The 21534-nt window shown below is 44.6% G+C and overlaps 1 protein-coding gene across 1 annotated transcript in view; it reads left to right on the top strand.

Moving 5' to 3' along the window:
- CNTNAP1 (contactin associated protein 1) overlaps positions 1–21534 on the top strand; it is a 394500-nt gene that overhangs the window by 203246 nt on the left and 169720 nt on the right. The window contains 2 exon segments of the mRNA XM_030221745.1: positions 8632–8787; positions 8977–9148. Coding sequence (XP_030077605.1) covers positions 8632–8787; positions 8977–9148 — 328 coding nt within the window.

Below are 21534 nucleotides of genomic sequence, written 5' to 3'. Positions count from 1 at the left end.
GCTCGATGGACCCTTGGTCTTTTCCCAGTATGGCATTACTTATTTACTTATGTACTAGATTAAAAGCTGCTGAGAGATCAAGGGAAACTGCCAATACGATATGGTGTTTTCTAAATGGAAGTGAATTTCACTGAGGAGACCTGCAAGAACTGTTTCAATGTTAAAATGGGATGAGAACCAGATTATCTAGGACAGTGGTTCCCAAACCTGGTCCTAGAGGCACCCCAGCCAGTCAGGTTTTCAGGATATCGACAATGAATACTAATGAGAGAGATTTGCATACACTCTCTCATGAATATTCACAGTGAATATCCTGAAAACCTAACTGGCTGAGGTGCCTCCAGGACAAGGGTTCGGAACCATTGGTCTAGGATGAAGGGCAAGGGACTGCTCAACAAAGGTACATAAGTACATAAGTACATAAGTAGTGCCATACTGGGAAAGACCAAAGGTCCATCTAGCCCAGCATCCTGTCACCGACAGTGGCCAATCCAGGTCAAGGGCACCTGGCACGCTCCCCAAACGTAAAAACATTCCAGACAAGTTATACCTAAAAATGAGGAATTTTTCCAGTCCATTTAATAGCGGTCTATGGACTTGTCCTTTAGGAATCTATCTAACCCCTTTTTAAACTCCGTCAAGCTAACCGCCCGTACCACGTTCTCCGGCAATGAATTCCAGAGTCTAATTACACGTTGGGTGAAGAAAAATTTTCTCCGATTCGTTTTAAATTTACCACACTGTAGCTTCAACTCATGCCCTCTAGTCCTAGTATTTTTGGATAGCGTGAACAGTCGCTTCACATCCACCCGATCCATTCCACTCATTATTTTATACACTTCTATCATATCTCCCCTCAGCCGTCTCTTCTCCAAGCTGAAAAGCCCTAGCCTTCTCAGCCTCTCTTCATAGGAAAGTCGTCCCATCCCCACTATCATTTTCGTGGTGGTTTGAGTGAAGACAATATTTTCTAAGATTTTAGAAAGGAAACAAAGACTGACCAATAGTGAGCAAGAACTCAGAAGATGGCTTTTTCAAGATCAGGCGAACTATTGCTGATTTCCTTCTATTTGTTTTAAAAGTATTTCCATGTAACTTCCTCGAGTGTCCCCTAGTCTTTGTTCTTTTGGAACAAGTAAAAAATCAGTTTACTTCTGTTCATTCTACACCACTCAGGATTTTGTAGACCCCAATCATATCTCCCCTCATTCGTCTCTTTTCCAAGCTGAAGAGCCCTAACTTCTTTAGCCTTTCCTCATACGAGAGGAGTTCCATCCCCTTTATCATTTTAGTATCTCTTCAATTGAAACTTTTCTAATTCCGCTTTATCTTTTTTGAAATACGACAATCAGAACTGAACACAATACTCAAGGTGTGGATGCACCATGGAGCGGTACAGAGGCATTATAGTATTTTTGGTTTTATTTACCATCCCTTTCCTAATAATTCCTAGCATCCTGTTTGCTTTTTTGGCTGCCGTCACACACTGAACAGAAGATTTCCGCTTATTATCTACAATAACACCCAGATCTTTTTCATGAGCGCTGACCCCCAAGGTGGACCCTAACATCAGGTAATTGTGACTTGGATTATTCTTTCCAATATGCATCACCTTGCATTTGTCCATATTAAATTTCATCTGCCATTTGGTCACCCAGTCTTCCAATTTCCTAAAGTCTTCATGCAATATTTCACAGTCCACACGTGTTTTAACAACCTTGAATAGTTTTGTATCATCTGCAGATTTAATCACCTCATTCGTCATTCCGTTTTCCATATAATTTATAAATATGAATTTATCAACATCATTATTTTGCGCCAAAGTCTATGTTCTTTTCAACATCATACTAGGTATGTCTTTATTGTGCTTTGTGCACATAAGTTACGCAGAATATAAGGGTTTTTATGTTTATGAAGCATGCCACATAAACTCATATGTGCTACTTTTTGTGTATACCTTACCTTGATTTATATCCGCCATTTTCAGGGCACAGACCGTAGAAGTCTGCCCAGAGCACTAGCCCTGCCTCCCCCCACCGGCTCTGCTACCCAATCTCGGCTAAGCTTCTGAGGATCTCTTCCTTCTGAACAGGATTCCTTTATGTTTACCCCACGCATGTTTGAATTCCGTTACCGTTTTCATCTCCACCACCTCCAGCAGGAGGGCATTCCAAGTATCCACCACTCTCTCCATGAAAAAATACTTTCTGACATTTTTCTTGAGTCTTCCCCCCTTCAATCTCATTTCATGTCCTTTAGTTCTACCGCCTTCCCATCTATGGAAAAGGTTTGTTTGCGGATTAATACCTTTCAAATATTTGAATGTCTGTATCATATCACCCCTGTTTCTCCTTTCCTCCAGGGTATACATGTTCAGGTCAGCAAGTCTTTCCTCATACGTCTTGTAACGCAAATCCATTACTATTCTTGTAGCTTTTCTTTGCAGCACTTCAATTCTTTTTATATCCTTGGCAAGATATGGCCTCCAAAACTGAACACAATACTCCAGGTGGGGCCTCACCAACAACTTATACAGGGGCATTAAAACCTCTTTTCTTCTGCTGGTCACACCTCTCTCTATACAGCCTAGCAACCTTCTAGCTACGGCCACCGCCTTGTCACACTGTTCTGTCGCCTTCAGAACCTCAGATACTATCACCCCAAGATCCCTCTCCCCGTCCGTACATATTAGACTCTCCACCGCCTCCCGTGGATTTCTACTCCCTAAGTGCATCACTTTGCATTTCTTCGCATTGAATTTTAATTGCCAGACCTTAGACCATTCTTCTAGCTTCCACAGATCCTTTTTCATGTTTTCCACTCCCTCCGGGTTGTCCACTCTGTTACAAATCTTAATATCATCCGCAAATAGGCAAACTGTACCTTCTAACCCTTCGGGAATGTCACTCACAAATATATTGAACAGAATTGGCCCCAGCACCGATCCCTGAGGCACTCCACTACTCACCTTTTCCTCATCCGAGCGAATCCATTAACCACCACCCTCTGGCGTCTGTCCATCAACCAGTTCCTAATCCAGTTCACCACATCAGGTCCTATCTTCAGCCTGTCGAGTTTATTCAAGAGCCTCCTGTGGGGAACCGTGTCAAAAGCTTTGCTGAAATCCAAGTAGATTACGTCTATAGCACATCCATGATTCAATTCTCCGGTCACCCAGTCAAAGAATTCAATGAGATTCGTTTGGCACGATTTACCTTTGGTAAAACCATGTTGTCTCAGATCTTGCAAAGTATTGGCTTCCAGGAAATTCACTATCCTTCAGCATCGCTTCCATTACATTTCCAATAACCGAAGTGAGGCTTACCGGCCTGTAGTTTCCAGCTTCTTCCCTATCACCACTTTTGTGAAGAGGGACCACGTCCGCCGTTCTCCAATCCCATGAAACCTCTCCCGTCTCCAAGGATTTATTAAACAAATCTTTAAGAGGACCCGCCATGACCTCTCTGAGCTCCCTCAATATCCTGGGGTGGATCCCGTCTGGTCCCACTGCTTTGTCCACCTTTAGATTTTTAAGTTGTTCATACACACTCTCTTCCATGAACAGTGCTCTATCCACTCCATTCTCATTCGTGCTTTTGCCAGTCAATTGCAGCCTTTCTCCAGGATTTTCTTCTGTGAAAACTGAACAAAAGTATCTATTTAGCAAATTTGCTTTTTCTTCATCATTATCTACATAGCGGTTCGCAGCATCTTTCAGTCTCACAATTCCCTTTTTAGTCTTCCTCCTTTCATTAATATACCTGAAGAACTTTTTGACACTCCTCCTTACATTTCTAGCCATTTGTTTTTCCGCTTGTGCTTTCGCCAGACGTATCTCTCTCTTGGCTTCTTTCAGTTTCATCCCGTGTTCCTCTTCTTGAGTTTTTTTGTATTTTAGGAACGCCAACTCTTTAGGCTTTATTTTCTCAGCCACTTGCTTGGAGAGCCATATCGGTTTCCTTTTTCTCTTGCTTTTATTTACTCTCCTTACATAAAGGTTTGTGGCCCTATTTATAGCTTCTTTCAGCCTGGACCACTGTCCTTCCACTTCTCGTTCGCTCTCCCAGCTCTTTCCTCATGTATTCCCCCATTTTACTAAAGTCAGCATTCTTGAAATCCAGGACTTTGAGTTTTGAGTGGCCGCCCTCCACTTCAGCTGTCATATCAAACCAAACTGTTTGATGGTCACTGCTGCCCAGGTGGTCACCCACTTGGACATTTGACACACTATCCCCATTTGTGAGCACCAGATCCAGCATCGCTCCCTCCCTCGTGGGTTCCGTCACCATTTGTCTGAGCAGAGCACTTTGAAAAGCATCCACGATCTCTCTACTTCTTTCCGATTCTGCAGATGAAACCTTCCAATCTACATCCGGCAGATTGAAATCTCCCAGCAACAGCACCTCTCTTTTCTTTCCCAACTTTTGAATATCCGCGATCAGATCTTTATCTAGTTCCTCCAGTTGTGTCGGGGGGGGGGGGGGGGTCGTAGACAACACCCACTTGTGCAGAGGTTCTATCATCTCTTTTTAAGGTGATCCGTATCGCTTTTTCTTTTCCCAGGTCCCTGTCATTTCAGTCGCTGCGATATCATTTCTGAGATATAGAGCTACTCCTCCACCTTTACGACCATCTCTATCCTTCCCAAATAGATTATAGCCTGGCATGTTTGTATCCCATTCATGGAAACCATTGAACCATGTCTCCATGATTGCAACAACATCCAAGTCTGCCTCCAACATCAGGGCTTGAAGGTCATGAACTTTATTGCTTAGACTGCGAACATTTGTGGTCATCGCTTTCCATCTACATTACCTGGTATGTGTTTCAACATTTGTGATTTGGGGGTGTCTTTTCTCTTTGGGTGCCTTCATATCTTTTTGTTCCACCTTCATTGCTTTTTCTTCCACCTCAGTTCTATGTTCAGGAACATCACAGTGCTATAATGGAGCAAAGGAATTCTGTAGGGGCAACACTTGTAAGGGTGGATGCTTCTGAGTCACATAACGAAGTCTGCCTGAGCCTACCGTGAACCATCTATTCTTAGGTGGTTTTATTCTTTGAGGCAGTGGTGCGAATTTGGTATGATTTTGTGCAGTCCTAGAAGCTGCTTTAAGTACATTCAATTCCTGCTTTACTTTACTGAGCTCTTGTTTTAAACTAGCGAGCTGAAAACAGGACAAGCTTTTTCCAGATGATTGGCCTTGAAACTAAAGCACAACAATTATTACAGAGAATAAAAGTCATCTTGATTGGTTGAAATGGGTATGAACAGGTGTACTATGATGGGCTTGTAATTAGGGAGGAGTTAATTAGTGATAAGTAGTTTATGCAGGAAAGCTATTTAGAAAGTGTCAGTCTTGGGGTGGTTGGGGCGGTTGAGGGGCAGGGTGGGTGGGCTTAAGCTTAAGACCTGTGGAGTTTGTTTTCTGTAACCTATCTCTAGAGCTGTATTGAAATGTACCAGAAATGCCCAAACCACAGAAATAATGTCAGAATTAAGTGTTATCTGTGTGTGTCCCACTCCACAGGCAGAAAGTGAGAATTCGAGAATGCTCTCACCAGCAGATGTTAGTCCACACCTATGCACATAATTCTACATATGGCGTCTTGAATTACATGCACAAATCGGCATGTGTAGGTGATTTGCACACACAATTTATTTTGATAATGAGCTAATCAGCACTGATTATTGGATGGTAATAAGCAATTATCAGCACTAATTTGCAATAATTAAACGTTATGTGCACTACTCGGTAAGCGTATTTTATAATGTAGTCTGTGTGAATTCTACGGCGCAGATCCCAAAATGGGGTATGGCTATGGGAGGAGCATTGGGCAGGTTGTGGGCTTTTGGTTTTTGATCTGAAGAAGAAAGGTTACCTTTGAAAACTAATAAAAAAAGTTTGTTTAGTCCAATAAAAAAAGTATCATCTTATTTTCTTTTCTTTTTTTTTTAAATTTCTATTTATTACCTTTAAAAGTGGACTAATATAGCTACCACATCATTCTACTAATCATAAGAGCATTTAACATAGGCTACCTTGAGCTTTAAAGTTGCCTTACTGTGGCTGTGTTAGATTGGTGGTCTATGGAGAAAGTCAGATTGTTTAGCTGTATTAGGAGTTCTCTGTAGACCTTGGTCTAATAGTCACATAGTGCCTCCCACCGTCCCCCTTGGATAAGAGATACAATGTGGATGAAAAGGCAAATAGCTTGAGGACAGACTGGAGCCCTGGGAGATTTGGTGCATGCCCAGTGAAAACTTTGAAACTTTAACTGGGCATGAGGAGCAGTGGTCTGGGTTGGGAAACATCAACTGACCTCATCATCCTGTGTCTGCATTAGTCTGTATTACTGAGGTCCATGGAAAACCCACATTACAGGTAAGCAATCTTTCTATATGGTTGAGCCTCAGACAATTGAGTAGATATGATTCAGGGGTCCTTTTACTAAGCCGCGGTAAAAAGTGGCCTGTAGCAGTGTAGGTGCATATTTTGGGTGCACCGGGCCAGTTTTTACCGTGTCTGCAAAAAAGGGCTTTTTTTTTTAATGGGACGGGAAAAGGGCATGCGGTAAAACTGAAATTAGCCTGTGTCTAAAACCGGCCTGAGCCCTTAACGCCATCCATTGATCTAGCGGTATGGGCTCACACGCTACACGCACGGTGACTGGTCGGCACGTGCCAATTGCTGATTACCGCCGGAAATGATGCATGTGGGAGGAAATAAATAAATAAAGGATCCACTGTACCAAAGCTGATAATAAAGATAATTGTAATGGACCATCTAACTTGATGGCACATATTCATAGTAATATAACACCTATTTTATAAGGGAAAGTATGTGCATATTTTCTTTTTTAATATTAACCTACAGGAAATACACAAACACATTTACACATCCTCTTTGGCACACACAAACAGTGGCATATCTGTTCAAGGTGCATGTGTTACATATTCACCCCCTGTTAGTTCTCCCTTCTTCCTCCTGTTGCATCTCTCCCTTCCCAGCCCTGCAAAGCTCACAATTTCCTCCCTCTCCCCCATGCCTGAAAATTATCTCCAGTCTTTGCCCAGGCAGTGGCACTCATAGGCTACTTGCAGACTGCACCAGAGCTTTCTCTCTGAACCATCCCACCCCTTCTGATGCAACTTATTTTCTGAAGGGTGAGGTGGTTCACAAAAGATCATTTGTGTTCATAAAATGCTATTTACCTTTGAAATGCCTTTTAAAATTAGTTCCAATACCTCCTAAAACTCACTTTAGTTTCCTATAGACGTGATCTTTCTGAATGGCAGTTAATATCCACTGGGAACTGAAGAACCTTGAGTAGCGCTGTACCAAGGGCCGTGAGAGTGGTGCAGTAGCACAGGGTGCTAATATGGAAGAGGTATAAAAATTACTCGAGCCCACTGTTTCATTCATTGTTGGCAGTGAAGTGAGGAGGTTGTGGTATTTGAGTCACAAAGAGGGGCATTTTCAGTATGATGTCTAAATCTGAATTTGGACATTTTACACAAAACATCCAAATTCTGAACAGGAAAGAAGGTCATTTTCGAAAAAGAAAAACGTCTATCTTTTTTTTTTAATACTATTGACATTTTGTATTTTGAACGTTTTGTGATTTGGGCGTATTTTTTTGGTCCATTTTGGAAAAGAAAACGTTCAAGTGCAAAACGTACAAAATCAAGCCATTGGGATGTAGGAGCAGCCAGCATTTTTAGTAGACTGGTCCCCCTGACATCCCAGCACAGCAATAGGGCACTCTAGGGGGCACTAAAATGCTCCCAGGTACACATCTGACCATTGCTCCCTTACTTGGTCTACTGGGCCCCCCAAAACTCACTACCCCCAACTGTACACCACTACCATAGCCCTTATGGATGAAGGGGGCACCTATATGTGGATACAGTGGGTTTCTGGTGAGTTTTGGAGGGCTCTCAGGTTCCTCCACAATTGTAAGAGGTAGGGAGAGGTAGGAGGCTGGGTTCACCTCTGCAGTGCACTGCACCCACTACTAGACTACTCCAGGGACCTGCATGCTATTCTGATGGACCTGCATATAACATCTGAGGCTGGCACAGAGGCTGGCAAGTAATGTTTTTCATCACATTTTTGGGGGGTTGGGAGGGGGTTAGTGACCACTGGGGGAATAAGGCGAGGTCATTCCTGATTCCCTCCAGTGGTCATCTGGTCATTTAGGGCACCTTTTTGTGCCTTATTCATTCTAAAAACAGGTCTAGCTCAAAACGTCTTAGTTTTATTCCTGGACGTTTTTGGTTTGTTCCAGTATGGCTGAAAAACATCTAAGGAACGCCCAAGTCCCGCCCTGAACATGCCCCTTAAACGCCTCCTTGAGATTTGGCCATACATCTGATGGACTTCATAGAAAAATGTCTAAAAATAAGTTTTGAAAATACGGATTAAGCGGACTTGTGTCACTTTTTAGATGTTTTTCTCTTTTGAAAATGAGCCTGATTGGATGCAATTATAACTTGGTATGGTCCTGCCCTTGAGATTGCCCCAGATCTTCTGCTGAGACATGGAGAAAGCATCACTTATCCCAGTGCTGGTTCTTTTTTCATATTTGCTCACTGTCCCTTTTTCTTTTCTCTTTATACGTCTATAGGCTACCGGCTCAATGATGGTTTCTGGCATGCCGTGCTTCTGGTGGCAAGGGAGGGCTCTGCTGTGGTTATCATTGATGAGGATGAAGGAGCTGAATTCAGAGTTAATTATCCCACTGAGTTCCAGCTTCTGACAGGGGATGTGTACTTTTTTGGAGGTGAGAGTCCATGCAGTGATAAACCTCGCTGATCTAGAAAGTTTTATGATTATGATTACTTAATTTTTTGTTGTATGTTGATTCTACTGTAAATATGAAACATTTGTTTTAAAAAAAAATCAAATGCCCCTACTCAGTGTCTCCTAGGGAAATTCTTGTAAATTTTCATTAAAACTGACTGAATTTTAGGGTGTCCAAAACCAGTAGGAGACTCGGGCTGCCAGTCGAACCAGACAGCGTTCCATGGTTGTATGCAGCTGCTGTACGTGGATGGGAATCTCGTGGATCTGACTCTCATGCAACTTGGCAGGCTGGGAAGATATTCTGAGGTCATGTTCAACGTGTGTGCAATTGCTGACAGGTATTCTCGCCTCTACCCCACTCTCTGCCCAATTAAATAAACTAGTTCCTCCTCGTCCCTCCAGACTAGTCCAGTCACGTGAGTTTACACTCTTTCCACTAGAGTTTGATGACACCTTATAAGTCTTCCTCCTTGGGAGGAAGTTAGGATCAGTTTGACCTGTGGTACTCTGATTGGGGATGGGGACGGAGGGGACAAGAAGGCTAGGACTGACTGGAACATCTCAGTACAGCCCATTAATGTTAAATCTGATAGAATGGGGGTCCGTCCTGCCTTCACCTCTGCTTGGATTGTGGAGCATTGCTGCCTCTTCTTCCTCTTCCGCTACTCTTGGGAGGCAGCTGGAATGTTTGTATTTGATTATTCACTCTTGCTTTAAGTAGTTTATTTATTTTATTTATTTATTTATTGCATTTGTATCCCACATTCCCCCACCTATTTGCAGGCTCAATGTGGCTTACATAGATTTGTTAATATTGTCATTTCAGGATATCAAATACATTTAGTAATGTGTAGCGATTAAGGAAGGGAAGAAAGAAGAAGGAAGAGATTGATTAGGGTAGTTATAGAAGGTGGGCGTTCATAATTGAGTGGGTTGGTGAAGTGACTTAGTGAGGCTATAGGTTCTCATTGTAGACCTTGTTGAAGAAGAATGTCTTCAGAGATTTTCGAAAGATAGTTTTTTCGTTGATTGCTTTCAAGTCTGTAGGTAATTGTGAGAGGGTAGGTGAAAGGGGATCCGGGAAGGCACGCAGAAGGGGGGTGCAGGCCGCCGGGGAACCCCAACAGGGCAGACTTCATGTGCACAACACCCACATTCAGAAAGCTGCGCTACCGGAGGCAGAGAGGTTGGCCGGGTTAAGGAAGAAGAGGAGGAACTACCAGTCCCAGAATCCCTCTCTTCCCCACCCGGCTGTGCAAGAGTTAGGGGATGAGATAGAAGATTGGGAAATGGTCTCTGAGGAAGGTGATGAGGGCCAGCTGGAGAGGTTGGGGGCGGGGGAAGTTGAAGAGGAGGATAAAATGGAGGTTACTGAAGGACTAGAGGAGGAACAGATGGAGATTGGAGCTCTGGCTCAAACCCGAAAAGCTGCTGTAAGAGGGTGGCTAGCTGTGCCTTGGAGAGACTGGTGGAAGACCAGAGGAGAGAGACTGAGGCGCTGAGGGAGATCTCTACTAAAGAGGAAACAGGTGCAGCCCCTGGGAGAGAAAGAGGGCTGGGCACAATTGAAACCCCAGTCTGAACCAGGTGGGACTGTGTAGCTGTGCTGTAAGAAAGACTGTGTAAACTGTTTCATACTGAAAAGGTCTGGGCCTGCAACCTACCAAGCTATTGTGTTTTCTTTCTGATAATGTCCTGTTCTCTAAAAGAAGCAATTTTGGCTAAAGTGAAGTTATATGGACTGCTTAAACCCTGAATGAGACTTTGGCAGCAAGACTTAACAACCTGGGAGTAAGGTGTTTTCCTTTTGTGTCTATGCTGAATGGAAGCAAGAAAATAAAGTTTTTTTTTTTCTATAAACTTTTTGCCTTGATTGAGCCTCTGTGGAAACAATAGAGAGAGGAGGAAGTCCTGCAAGCTCTCAGGGGGTCTGGCGCTGAGTTCCCAGAACAGGCCAAGGTGGTGTGGAGCGAGGCAACAGTCTGGTGAAGAAGGAAGCTAAGAAGGGTCGAGCCCGGCTGGGTCCTGGAAGGGGGACCCAGCTACAGTAATGCATTTTATAACTGCGTGCTCATGTAAGAGAAGGTAATGGCATGCATCAGCTTGTATTTAAGTCCTTTACAAAACTAAATAAAGGGAAAAGAAAAAGAATGCCAGTAATTAACAGGACACATGTTAGCACAAGAAGAGCTAAAGAAAATAGATGGGGAATTACCAGCAAAGCATACGTCAGTCCAAATTCCTCCAGCTCCTGCCATCGTGAAATGCTCCAATAGAAAAAAATTAATGAATAAAGAAAACGTCCACAGAAAATATTTTTTGTGCTGCACATCTAAACAGCAACAACTGCAGAGACAGTAAACAAGTTAGTCTCTGGATGAAGGAGGGTTTTTTGTTTTTGTTGTTGCTGCAATTTGTATAAGGGAGGCCACTGATAGAGCCTAACAGCATGCAACACATGTGCTGTTTGGCCTCTGGAGTTGCCACTCCAATATGGATGCCACAGGCTGGTGCCACTCATGTTACGAATGGCATGTGGAGAGAAGCGCAGATCCAAGGGACAGTTCAGTGGCATTGAGGTGAATCATGGCAGCAAGAGACTATGAGAAAATTAGCATGTTTAAAAAGTGAGGTGAAGGAAGCTATTAGAGCTAAAAGAAATTTTCAGAAAATGGAAGAAGGATCCAATTGAAAAGAATTGGAAACAGCATAAGGAATGGCAAGTTAAATATAAAGCGCTGATAAAGAAGGGAAAAACAGACTTTGAAAAGAAGATATATAGTAAAGAAAAGAAACATATAGTAAAAGCTTTTTTAGATATACTAGAAGCACAGAGCCAGTAAAAGAATCAGTTGGACCCCTAGATGTCCGAGGGATAAAGGGGGCACTCAGGGAAGATAAGGCCATAGCAGAGAGGTTAAATTAATTCTTTTCTTTGGTCTTCACCGAGAAAAATGTGGGAAAGATACGAGTGCCAGAAATGGTATTCATTGCTGATGAGTCAGAGAAACTGAAACAAATCTCTGTAAACCTGGATGATGTAATGGAGCAATATGACAAATTGAAGAGTAGCAAATAGCCTGGACTGAATGGTATACAACCCAGAGTACTACTAAATGAAAAATGAATTTGCAGAGCTATTGTTAGTGATATGTAATTTGTATTTAAATTCCAGCATGGTACTGGAAGATTGGAGGGTGGCCAATTCCAGTTTTTAGAAAGGGTTCCAGATGTGATCCAGGAAATTATAGACCGGTGAGCCTGTTATCAGTGTCAGGCAAAATGGCAGAGATTATAAAGAACAGATTTACAGAGCATATCCATAAGTGTGGATTAATGAGACAAAGCCAGCATGGATTTAGTGAAGGGAAATCTTGCCTCACCAATCTACTACATTTCTTTGAAGGGGTGAATAAGCATGTGGCTAAAGGTGAACCAGTTCCTACTTTGTATCTGGATTTTTTTTTTGTTACATTTGTACCCCGCGCTTTCCCACTCATGGCAGGCTCAATGCGGCTTACATGGGGCAATGGAGGGTTAAGTGACTTGCCCAGAGTCAGAAGGAGCTACCTGTGCCTGAAGTGGGAATTGAACTCAGTTCCTCAGTTCCCCAGGACCAAAGTCCACCACCCTAACCACTTGGCCACTCCTCCACTAAAGGTATTTGATAAAGTACTTATAAAAGACTCCAGAAAAAATTAGAAAGTCATGGGATAGGAGAAAATATCCCATTGTGGATTAAAAATGGGTTAAAAGATAGAGAACAGAAAGTAGGATTAAATGGTCAGTATTCTCAATGGAGAAGAGTAGATAGTGGGGTCCCCCAGGGGTCTGTGCTGGAACCACTGCTTTTTAACATAGAAATGATCTAGAGATGGGAATAACTAGTGAAGCAATTAAATTTGCTGATGACAGTTATTCAAAGTTGTTAAATTGCAAGAGGATTGTGAAAAACATTGAGGGATTAAGAGGGTAACCATCCCTAAAACTTCCAGTGGAGTACTGCACAAAATAAGCAACTTTCTGTTAAATTAGTTTTATTAGAATAAGTGATATATAAAGTTTTATTCAATAGGTGATATATAAAGGAATATTTAACCATAAAAAAGGTATAGTGCAAAGCAAAAGCTGTTCCCATTTTCCCATACCCTCCCATCAAAGCTTACTCTTTATACTGCTACCCAACAAGCAATGTACAATGACTCACTAATCATCACTAAAAAGTCAAGGAGATTTGCTTCTTATATCTCCTCGTATATTAATCAACATTGAGCTGAGTATTCAAACTCGAATCTTAACTAATCCTAAAAGTTTCCCTAAAAAAGCTCTCATATAATAGCTGACCCTACGCTAGTAGGATACCTTCTCTTCTCTGTCTTTAAAGTGAATTTAACACTGAACTACGAGCCTTGTTTGGTAATGACTGTATATATGCCTCCTACATATTTAGAAAAAGTTTGTGTTTATTGGAGGACCTAGCCCCATTCCATCACATTAAGACATGTAGCATGAGCAACTTTCCTAAATACAGGTTTCATGATGGCGAACGTAAATGTGAATGTTCCTGCTGAAATGTGGAATTATTGTGTACCTTTTTGACCTGCCCTTGTTCCACCCAAAATACATCCAGACCATGTCCCCTTGCCAGATGCACACGTTTGAGTTTTGGACTGTATATCCCAGCTGACTGCACTCAGGATTAAGACGCATATGCATAATAAATGTCTAAACCCAGGTTTAATCCAATGTGACAATACCCCCCTGTTTATATTCGCTTTACCAAAGACCTCAGCAGTGCTACTTACTGAACTAGTTTTTTTAAATCAAGATTTATGCACCCACCTCCTCATTGGTCTAAGGTGTATATAATTTTTCTCTATAATTTTTATACTTTTTTATTCTTTTCATGGTTTTTTCTGTTTCTTTTTACAACACGCTTCAGCTTTTTACAGCTCGTGAGTAAGGAAGGCTGAAAAATGCTGGCACTGTTGAAACTAGGGGATGTTCCTTGAAACAGTTCCAGGGCGAAACATAGTGTATGTTGGATTAAGTAATCCCCTGACTGAATGTTCCTGAGTTCATCTTGAGATGAGTATTCTCATTTAATTAACTTTATTGAAAAGTCATTGAAAAAACAGTTTAAATTGAAAATCTGAAGCGTGTTGTATAAAGAAACAGAAAAAAGCATGAAAACATGAAAAAGTATAAAAATTATAGAGAAAAATTATATACACCTTAAACCAATGAGGAGGTGGGTGCATAAATCTTTTTTTTTCCACTTTAAAATTTTATTGTAATAATTCTGTAACAGTCATTTTCGCAAAGAGCACATCTTGCTCACACTTGCCCACACAGGGGCCATCATTTGCTGGACTATAACATCTTGAACTAGCGTATTAACTATATACACTTCTCCACAACACATTATATCAAAATCGTCCCATAAACAGACTGTGTGCCCATAATATACACCATCACCTCTCCCGCCCCACCAACCACATCTAGCCCCTGCTCAACTTGAGAATGCCCCCTGATTCTTTTTGGGATATGCTCTCTCTCCCACTCCCCCAAACCCACCCCCCTCCTATAATACTCTACCATCCTAAATGCATGTCAGTCGCTGTTGTAATCAAGCCCATCCGCCTTTGTGTCGCAGTACCCCCTCCCTGCGGTATACCATTAGGTGCTCCATTTGTATTAACTGACACAATTTGCACTTCCAGTCAACCAATGTTGGGGAGTCTGCCCTCTTCCAATGCTGTGCTATGAGGCACTTAGCTGCTGCCAACCCCCAGCGCAGCCATTTACGCTCCTCCGAAGAGTCCCTCTCATTATGTAAGCTGAAGAGGCGCACCAAAGATGAGCCAATCAACTTTACCAATGCCTTCATAACAGCCTGCCAAAAGGGCACCATCCTGGGGCATGTCCACTATATATGTAAGAATGATCCCAATTGTGAGTTACACCTCCAGTATAGACCCGGGTACATCCGCTGCAGCCTCTCCGATGTGTAATACCATCGAGTGAGAACTTTATATGCATTTTCCTGCACCAAAACACAAACTGAAGCTTTCTGAACCTCCCCACAAATAGCTTCCCACTCCTGATCGGAAAAACTGCAATTTAAATCTGCTTCCCAAGCCCCCTGAAAAAATTTATATATCACTGATATAGGTCTGGGCACCCTCCTCAATAAAAGCCACAGGTTTTCCAGACTTTCCATCTCTTGAGGTTCTCCCCCCTCCAACCTAGTGTCCCCACAAAGTGTTGAATCTGTAAATAGGAAAAAAATATCTCCCCCGGGTAGGCCATACATGGAGCACAACGTATCAAAACTCTTCATCCTACTCCCCTGCAGCACAGCTCAGAAATTCAATATACCAATTTGTTCCCACCACACAAATATGGCATTTTGGCTCCCATCGCAAGGATGCAAGTGTAGATACCCTATCAGTCTGGCCCCATTTCCTCCGCACTTCTCCCCACAGTTCCACCAGATGCCTCACAAATGGATTTTGTATCCCAGCCAAAATCACTCTCACTCCTTTAGTAGTCCACAAGTAGGAACTCATTGGCCTATGAAGGCTATACGACTGCTCCACCTGACTAGCTGGCTTTGCTTTCCTCCTCTCCCAGTCTATAATCATCCGCAGTTGGGCAGCAAAATAATACCACTCAATATTGGGCACCGCTATACCTCCCCCTCTCAGGAGCCCCCCTCAATACACGTCCTTCCAAACAGGGATGCCTACCCTCCCATATAAACTGTGACAAAAAACCCTGCAATTGTTTGTGTCCGTCTCAGAACCGCCACTGGCAGCGCCTGAAACGGAATAACAATCTAGGCAGCACGTTCATCTTCACCACTGCCATACACCCCCACCACGAAAGCCAAAATCCCTTCCATTGGGACAACTCCCCCCCCCCCCCCCCCCCCGAATTTGGTCTATTATCTTCCCATAATTAAGACTATACACCCTTCCCAAGTCCCTAGGAATCTGAATCCCCAAATACCAAATGTGATGCTTGGCCCACTTGAACGCAAACAATGCTCTCAATCTACTTTTCTGCCCCTGGGTCAAAGAAATCCCCAATTGCTCACTTTTATCCATGTTAACCCTTAGGCCAACATATTGTTCAAATTCCCTAAGAATCTCCAATACCGCAGGTAGTGTCTGCTCAGGATCCACCACATAAAGTAACATATCATCTGCAAACAAAGCAAAATGATGCTCCATCCCCCCCCCCCCCCCCCTAATACCCTGAAAATCTGGATGTTGACGTATCATTACTGCCAACGGCTCTATGTACAGTGCAAAGAGGAGGGGTGACAAGGGACATCCCTGCCTAGTCTTTCTACCTATTGGGAAAAAGGAAGTATATCCCCCATTAATATTAAGTCATGCCTTCGGAGCTGTATACAGAGCTGCCAGCCAAGCCCCAAAATTATCTCCCAGGCCCATGCGATTCATCACTTCTCGCAAAAGCCCCCAGCTTACCCGGTCAATGGCCTTCTCCGCATCTATAGCCAACAAGTCTGTACTAGACCGGGATCTTTGTGCCTCCCATATTAAATGGAGAGTACGCCTTATGTTATCCCCTACCTGCCTCTTCGGGATAAACCCAGATTGATCTATATGGATCAATTTCGGCAACACCCTAGCCAACCTGTTAGCCAGAACCTTGGCTACGATCTTTGCATCCACATTCAGAAGTGAAATAGGCCTATAGGCACCGCAAACCACGGGATCTTTGCCAGGCTTAGGCAGAACCGTTATCCCAGCCTCAGACATGGATACCAGGAACCCATTGCCCTCCAAAACTCCATTTCCCACCCGCACCAATAAGTCCACAAAACATTTATAAAACCTCGCTGAGTATCCATCTATCCCTGGTGCTTTACCATCAGGGAGCCGTTTTATCGTGCCCATTACCTCCCCTAGTGTAATGGGTTCCCCAACTGAGCTCTTTCAGACTCGTCCAATCGTTGTAATGGAACCTGGTCCAAATACCGAGCTATATCTGCAGCTGGTGTATCTTCAGAAGCACTACATAAATCTTGACAGTATTTCACAAAACAATTTCCAATGTCTGAATCAGCATAGTGCCAAGCTCCCCCATCATCTTTCATCTTTTGAAGAAGGGAGCGCCCTCTCCTCGCCTGTAAATAACAGACCAACATTGCACTTGATTTATTGGCAAACTCAAAATATTGCTGCTTTAGCTTAGTTCTCATGAAATCAATGTCTGCCATCTGCAATTGTGCTATTTCCCCTCTCACTTGTTTAAGGTCTTCCCGTATCTGTGGTGTAGGGTTTTGTTTGTGCAATTTTTCTAAGCGTAATAACCTCATATGCAAAGTTAGCGAGTGTTGTCCTTTTTCCCTTTTCTTGCGCGATCCCCACTTAATCAAGGTCCCCCTCACCACTACCTTCAACGCATCCCATAACACCCCGTCAGTTACTTTCCCATTATCATTAAAGCGACAGAACTCTTGAATATTAAGCTTAATATCTTCCTTCACTTTCTCATGGCCTAGCAGTGACTCATTAAGTCTCCAGACTCCTTGTCGCCTGCAATGACCCAGCCCAGTTAGTTTAATCTACCTTGGCGCATGATCAGAAACACAATTCGTCTCTATCTCAGCCACCTCCACCATATGCCATCCATTACGATGCACCCACAATCCATCTATGCGGGAATAGGTCTGCGCTGCATGCGAGTAAATGATGTAATTCCACTGCACCCCATGTAGAAACCTCCACCACTTCCAACCCCTTCATAAATTGCAACAATGCCTTCGGCCCAGGACCACTCTGCTGCCCTCCTCCTGTCAAATGGTCTAACTTTGCATCCGGGGCAAGATTAAAATCCCCTCCTACCACTACCTGCCCTCCCACAAATCCCAGAATCTTTCCTTTTAATGTTTGAAAGAATTTCTTCTGCCCCACATTTGGTGCATAAATATTGATCAATATCAGCTCCTTGCCCTGCAACCAGTGGCGTTCCTAGGGGGGGGCAGTAGGTGCGGTCCGCCACGGGTGCATGCCGCTGGGGGGGGTGCCGCGCGCGCCTGCCTGCCTGCCCTCCGTTGTTCCATGCTTCTTCTCTGCCCCGTAGCAGGTTACTTCCTGTTCCGGGGCAGAGGAGAAGCATGGAACAACGGAGGACAGGCGCGTGCAGCACCCCCCCAGCGGCGTGCACCCGGGGGGTTCCTTTGTGGGGGGTGTCTTCGGGGGGGGGGGGGGTCCGCGCTGCATCCGGGGGGCGGGGCACATCGGCGATCCGCTCCGGGTGTCAGCCCCCCTAGGAACGCCACTGCCTGCAACCACCCTCTAAGGGCCACTCAGCACCCACTAGTATCTCGAAACACCTTTTTTAAAATCATCTTTATTTACATGTTTTGACATTCATACAAGGTCACTGTATCATCATATCCAACTGTGTAATTAAACATCATACATAACGTTTAGCAAACCATAATGAAACCACAAAGACAACTTTTTCTCCCCTATTTATCCCCCCCCCCCCAACCCTCCCCGCCCCACAAATCCCCCCCCCCCCCTCTCTTGGTCTTAAATGTGTTTCTTGTAAAAATATTATGTCACACTTTAGCCTGCTCAACTCCTTAAATACTCTACTGCATGTCCCCTAATTATTGAGCCCGTTCACATTCCATGTACCCACCAGTAAGGCCTCTCCCCCCTACTCCTCCCCCCACCCCACCTTTACTTTGCACGACTTCCCATCCACCGTTAGCCACATCGCAAAGGGGAATAGCCACCTGTAGCGGAACCCCCTTGACCTCATGAATATCGTGACTTCGCTAAAGGATCGACGCCTTTGTAAAGTAGTCCATGCCAGATCTTGAAGCACTCCAATCTTGCAATTCTTAAGAATCTCTTTTTGCTGCCTCGCTTTAGGCAATATCTGCTCCTTCGTGGGAAAATCAGCGAAACACACCACAATGTCCCTTGGGTTGGAATCTTGCTGCGGGCCAGCCACTCTGTGCGCTCTCTGGATGTGGAGGTCCGGTAATTGATTCCCTTCCTCGGGATTCAATATGTGCTCATACAGCTCTCGAATCACTGCTTCACAGTTGCTGAACATATCCAAGTCTGGGATTCCTTTAAATCTCAAATTATTTCTGCGCGACCTATTCTCTAGATCTTCCAACTGCTCCTTTAATTGTTGCACTTCCACCGTGCTTTATGGAGTTTTCCCATGTCCTGCTTAAGAGTCTCCATCCCCTCCTCCACCTCACCGACACGCGTTCCCAGGTCACGGATTTCAGCCCTAATTTCTCTCAGGGCGTTTTGGACATTCTTTTGGACCCCCGCAAGATCGGCCTTCAAGTCCTGAAACCAACCCACCACATCTGATTTAGTAATCTCGCCAAAGTCCTCCGTCCTTCCTCAGCATGCTCCTCGGTTACAGCTGGAATTGCCGCCATCTTGGACTCGCTCTGCTGTGGCCCCGCCGAGACCGCCGGCGTTTTTTTGCTTTGTTCCGTCGTGAAATAGAATCGCTCCAGCCCCTTCTTCGGCGGCATAGCTCTGGGACCTCTCCCATGCGATCCAAGCTTCGAGATGCTGCTCAAATCTATGGGACTTGCTCACTTTTAATAGCGCTGCAACGGAGCTCCGCGTTCAAGCTGCCATCCTGGTCCGTGACTTCCTCTGCATAAATCTTGCTGATTTTCAAAAACTAGTTCAGTAAGTAGCACCACTGAAGTCTTTGGTAAAGCGAATATAAACAGGAGGTATTGATACATTACATTTATTAAGAACCCCTGATTTAGATTTGTGGTAGGTGTGTAGTACTAAACCCTGGTTTATACACATCTAAACTCGAATAGGGGTTCTAAAATAAACACCATGATTTATGAAATATGTATGTACATGCATAAAGTACACAGGCAAAGTTACAACTTAGGCTCATTTACTTCTACTCCAGTCTTACAATGCCACATGCTCCCCCTCCCCCTATATTCAAAACTATTTAATCCTTCGACATCGGTACCAAGGTCGGTGGCGTTGACATCGAGGGAGGCATCGATGTTAGGAAGAGAGGTAATGGCTGCTGAGAGACCAAGTCGCACTGGGAGTAGTGAGGCATCGAGTGGGTCTCCACCTGTCTCGAGGCCTCCTGCTATGCAGGCCCCCCAGGACCGACCATTGTCGGACCTGATCCTGAGGAGTCATGAGGATTCCACGTCATCCTCGGTACTGAGGAGTCTTGATGACTGGTATCGAGTGAAGGTGAAGAAGCACCGTCATCGATCTACTTCTACACATGGTGCCAGGAGCTCCGGAGCATCGAGGGACTCGGCGCCGAGAGGACCACTCCCCCTCTATTCAAGAGGTGCCAATGCATCAGTTTCCTGGCAACCTGGTACCTGTTCCCGAATCTCGGCAGATTCTCCCACCGGTTGTTCCACTGACCCCGCAGCCTTCTCCAATGGCGGCTCTCGACGAGCGCATCTAGGCCCTGCTTCCAGAGTTTCTGGAAGGAGTGCTCCGCCAGTCTGCTAACGGTGTTGAGGGTGCTTATGACTTCCGTACTATCCGCTGCAGTGGCGTCTGACCCTTCACCTGCGGTGAGGTCCCCGTTCTCGGTGCCACTTGCATCGGTGTCGGCTGACACCCAGGGCGATTCCCCTTCGATGTTGGTGGAGGAAGCCTTGTCGCAGTCCAGGCGGGCATAGGCCTCTCGACATTGCCATCAAGGACGTCGATCCTTGGCGTCAAAGCAGGCTCAGACTGCTCTGAGAGAGGTCTTATCCGATACTGAAGAGGAGCGTTCATGGGAGTCAGAGGGAGATCCCAGATACTTTTCTTCTGAAAAGTCTTAAGGGATTCCCTCTGAACCTTCCTCTCCACCAGAAAGGAGACTGTCTCCTCCGGAGAGTCTGTCCTTTACATCTTTTGTCCGAGAAATGGCTACGGCTATTCCTTTTCCTATGGAGGTTGAGGATGAGCCGAGGGCTGATATGCTCGAGGTCCTGGACTATCCTTCTCCACCTAGGGAGGCTGTGGTAGCTGCTCTACATAAGGTACTGAAGGAAGTCCTTATGCGGAACTGGTCGTACCCTCTGTCTGGCCCCGTGATCTCGAAAAAAGCTGATTCCCGGTATCAGATCCACAGTGAACCTGGGTCGATGAGGTCTCAGTTACCTCACAATTTCATGGTGGTGGACTCCGCCCTCAAGAGAGCCAAGAGTACTAGGGATTATGCCTCGGCACCCCCAGACAGAGAAGCTAGAACATTGGACACTTGGGAGGAAGACGTATCAGGCCGCTGTGCTCGCCGCCTGAATTCAATCTTACCAGCTCTTCACAAGCGTCCACTTGCGGAACTTGGTGAGGCAACTGTCTAGCTTGATTGACGCCCTCCCTCTGGAGCAGGCCGAGCCTTTCTGCCAGGTGGTCAGGCAGCAGAAGGGGTGTCGTAAATTCCTGGCCCGGGGCTACTACTACTATTTATCATTTCTATAGCGCTACAAGGCATACGCAGCGCTGTACACCATACACAAAAAGACAGTCCCTGCTCAAAGAGCTTACAATCTAGATAAGACAAACAGAACAATTAAGGGTAAGGGAATAAATAGGTGAGGTTAAAGGACAGGGCAAGTGAGTAGTGGTTAGGAGTCAAAAGCAGTGATGTGGCATCCAGAATCGCTGCTCAGGGTATAGTGATGTGCATACTCTCATGGCTGCATATG

This window comes from Microcaecilia unicolor, chromosome 12 (assembly GCF_901765095.1).
Source record: "Microcaecilia unicolor chromosome 12, aMicUni1.1, whole genome shotgun sequence".
NCBI lineage: Eukaryota > Metazoa > Chordata > Amphibia > Gymnophiona > Siphonopidae > Microcaecilia > Microcaecilia unicolor.
The sequence above is the reverse complement of the archived record's forward strand: the minus strand, read 5'-3'. Positions and strand labels throughout refer to the sequence as shown.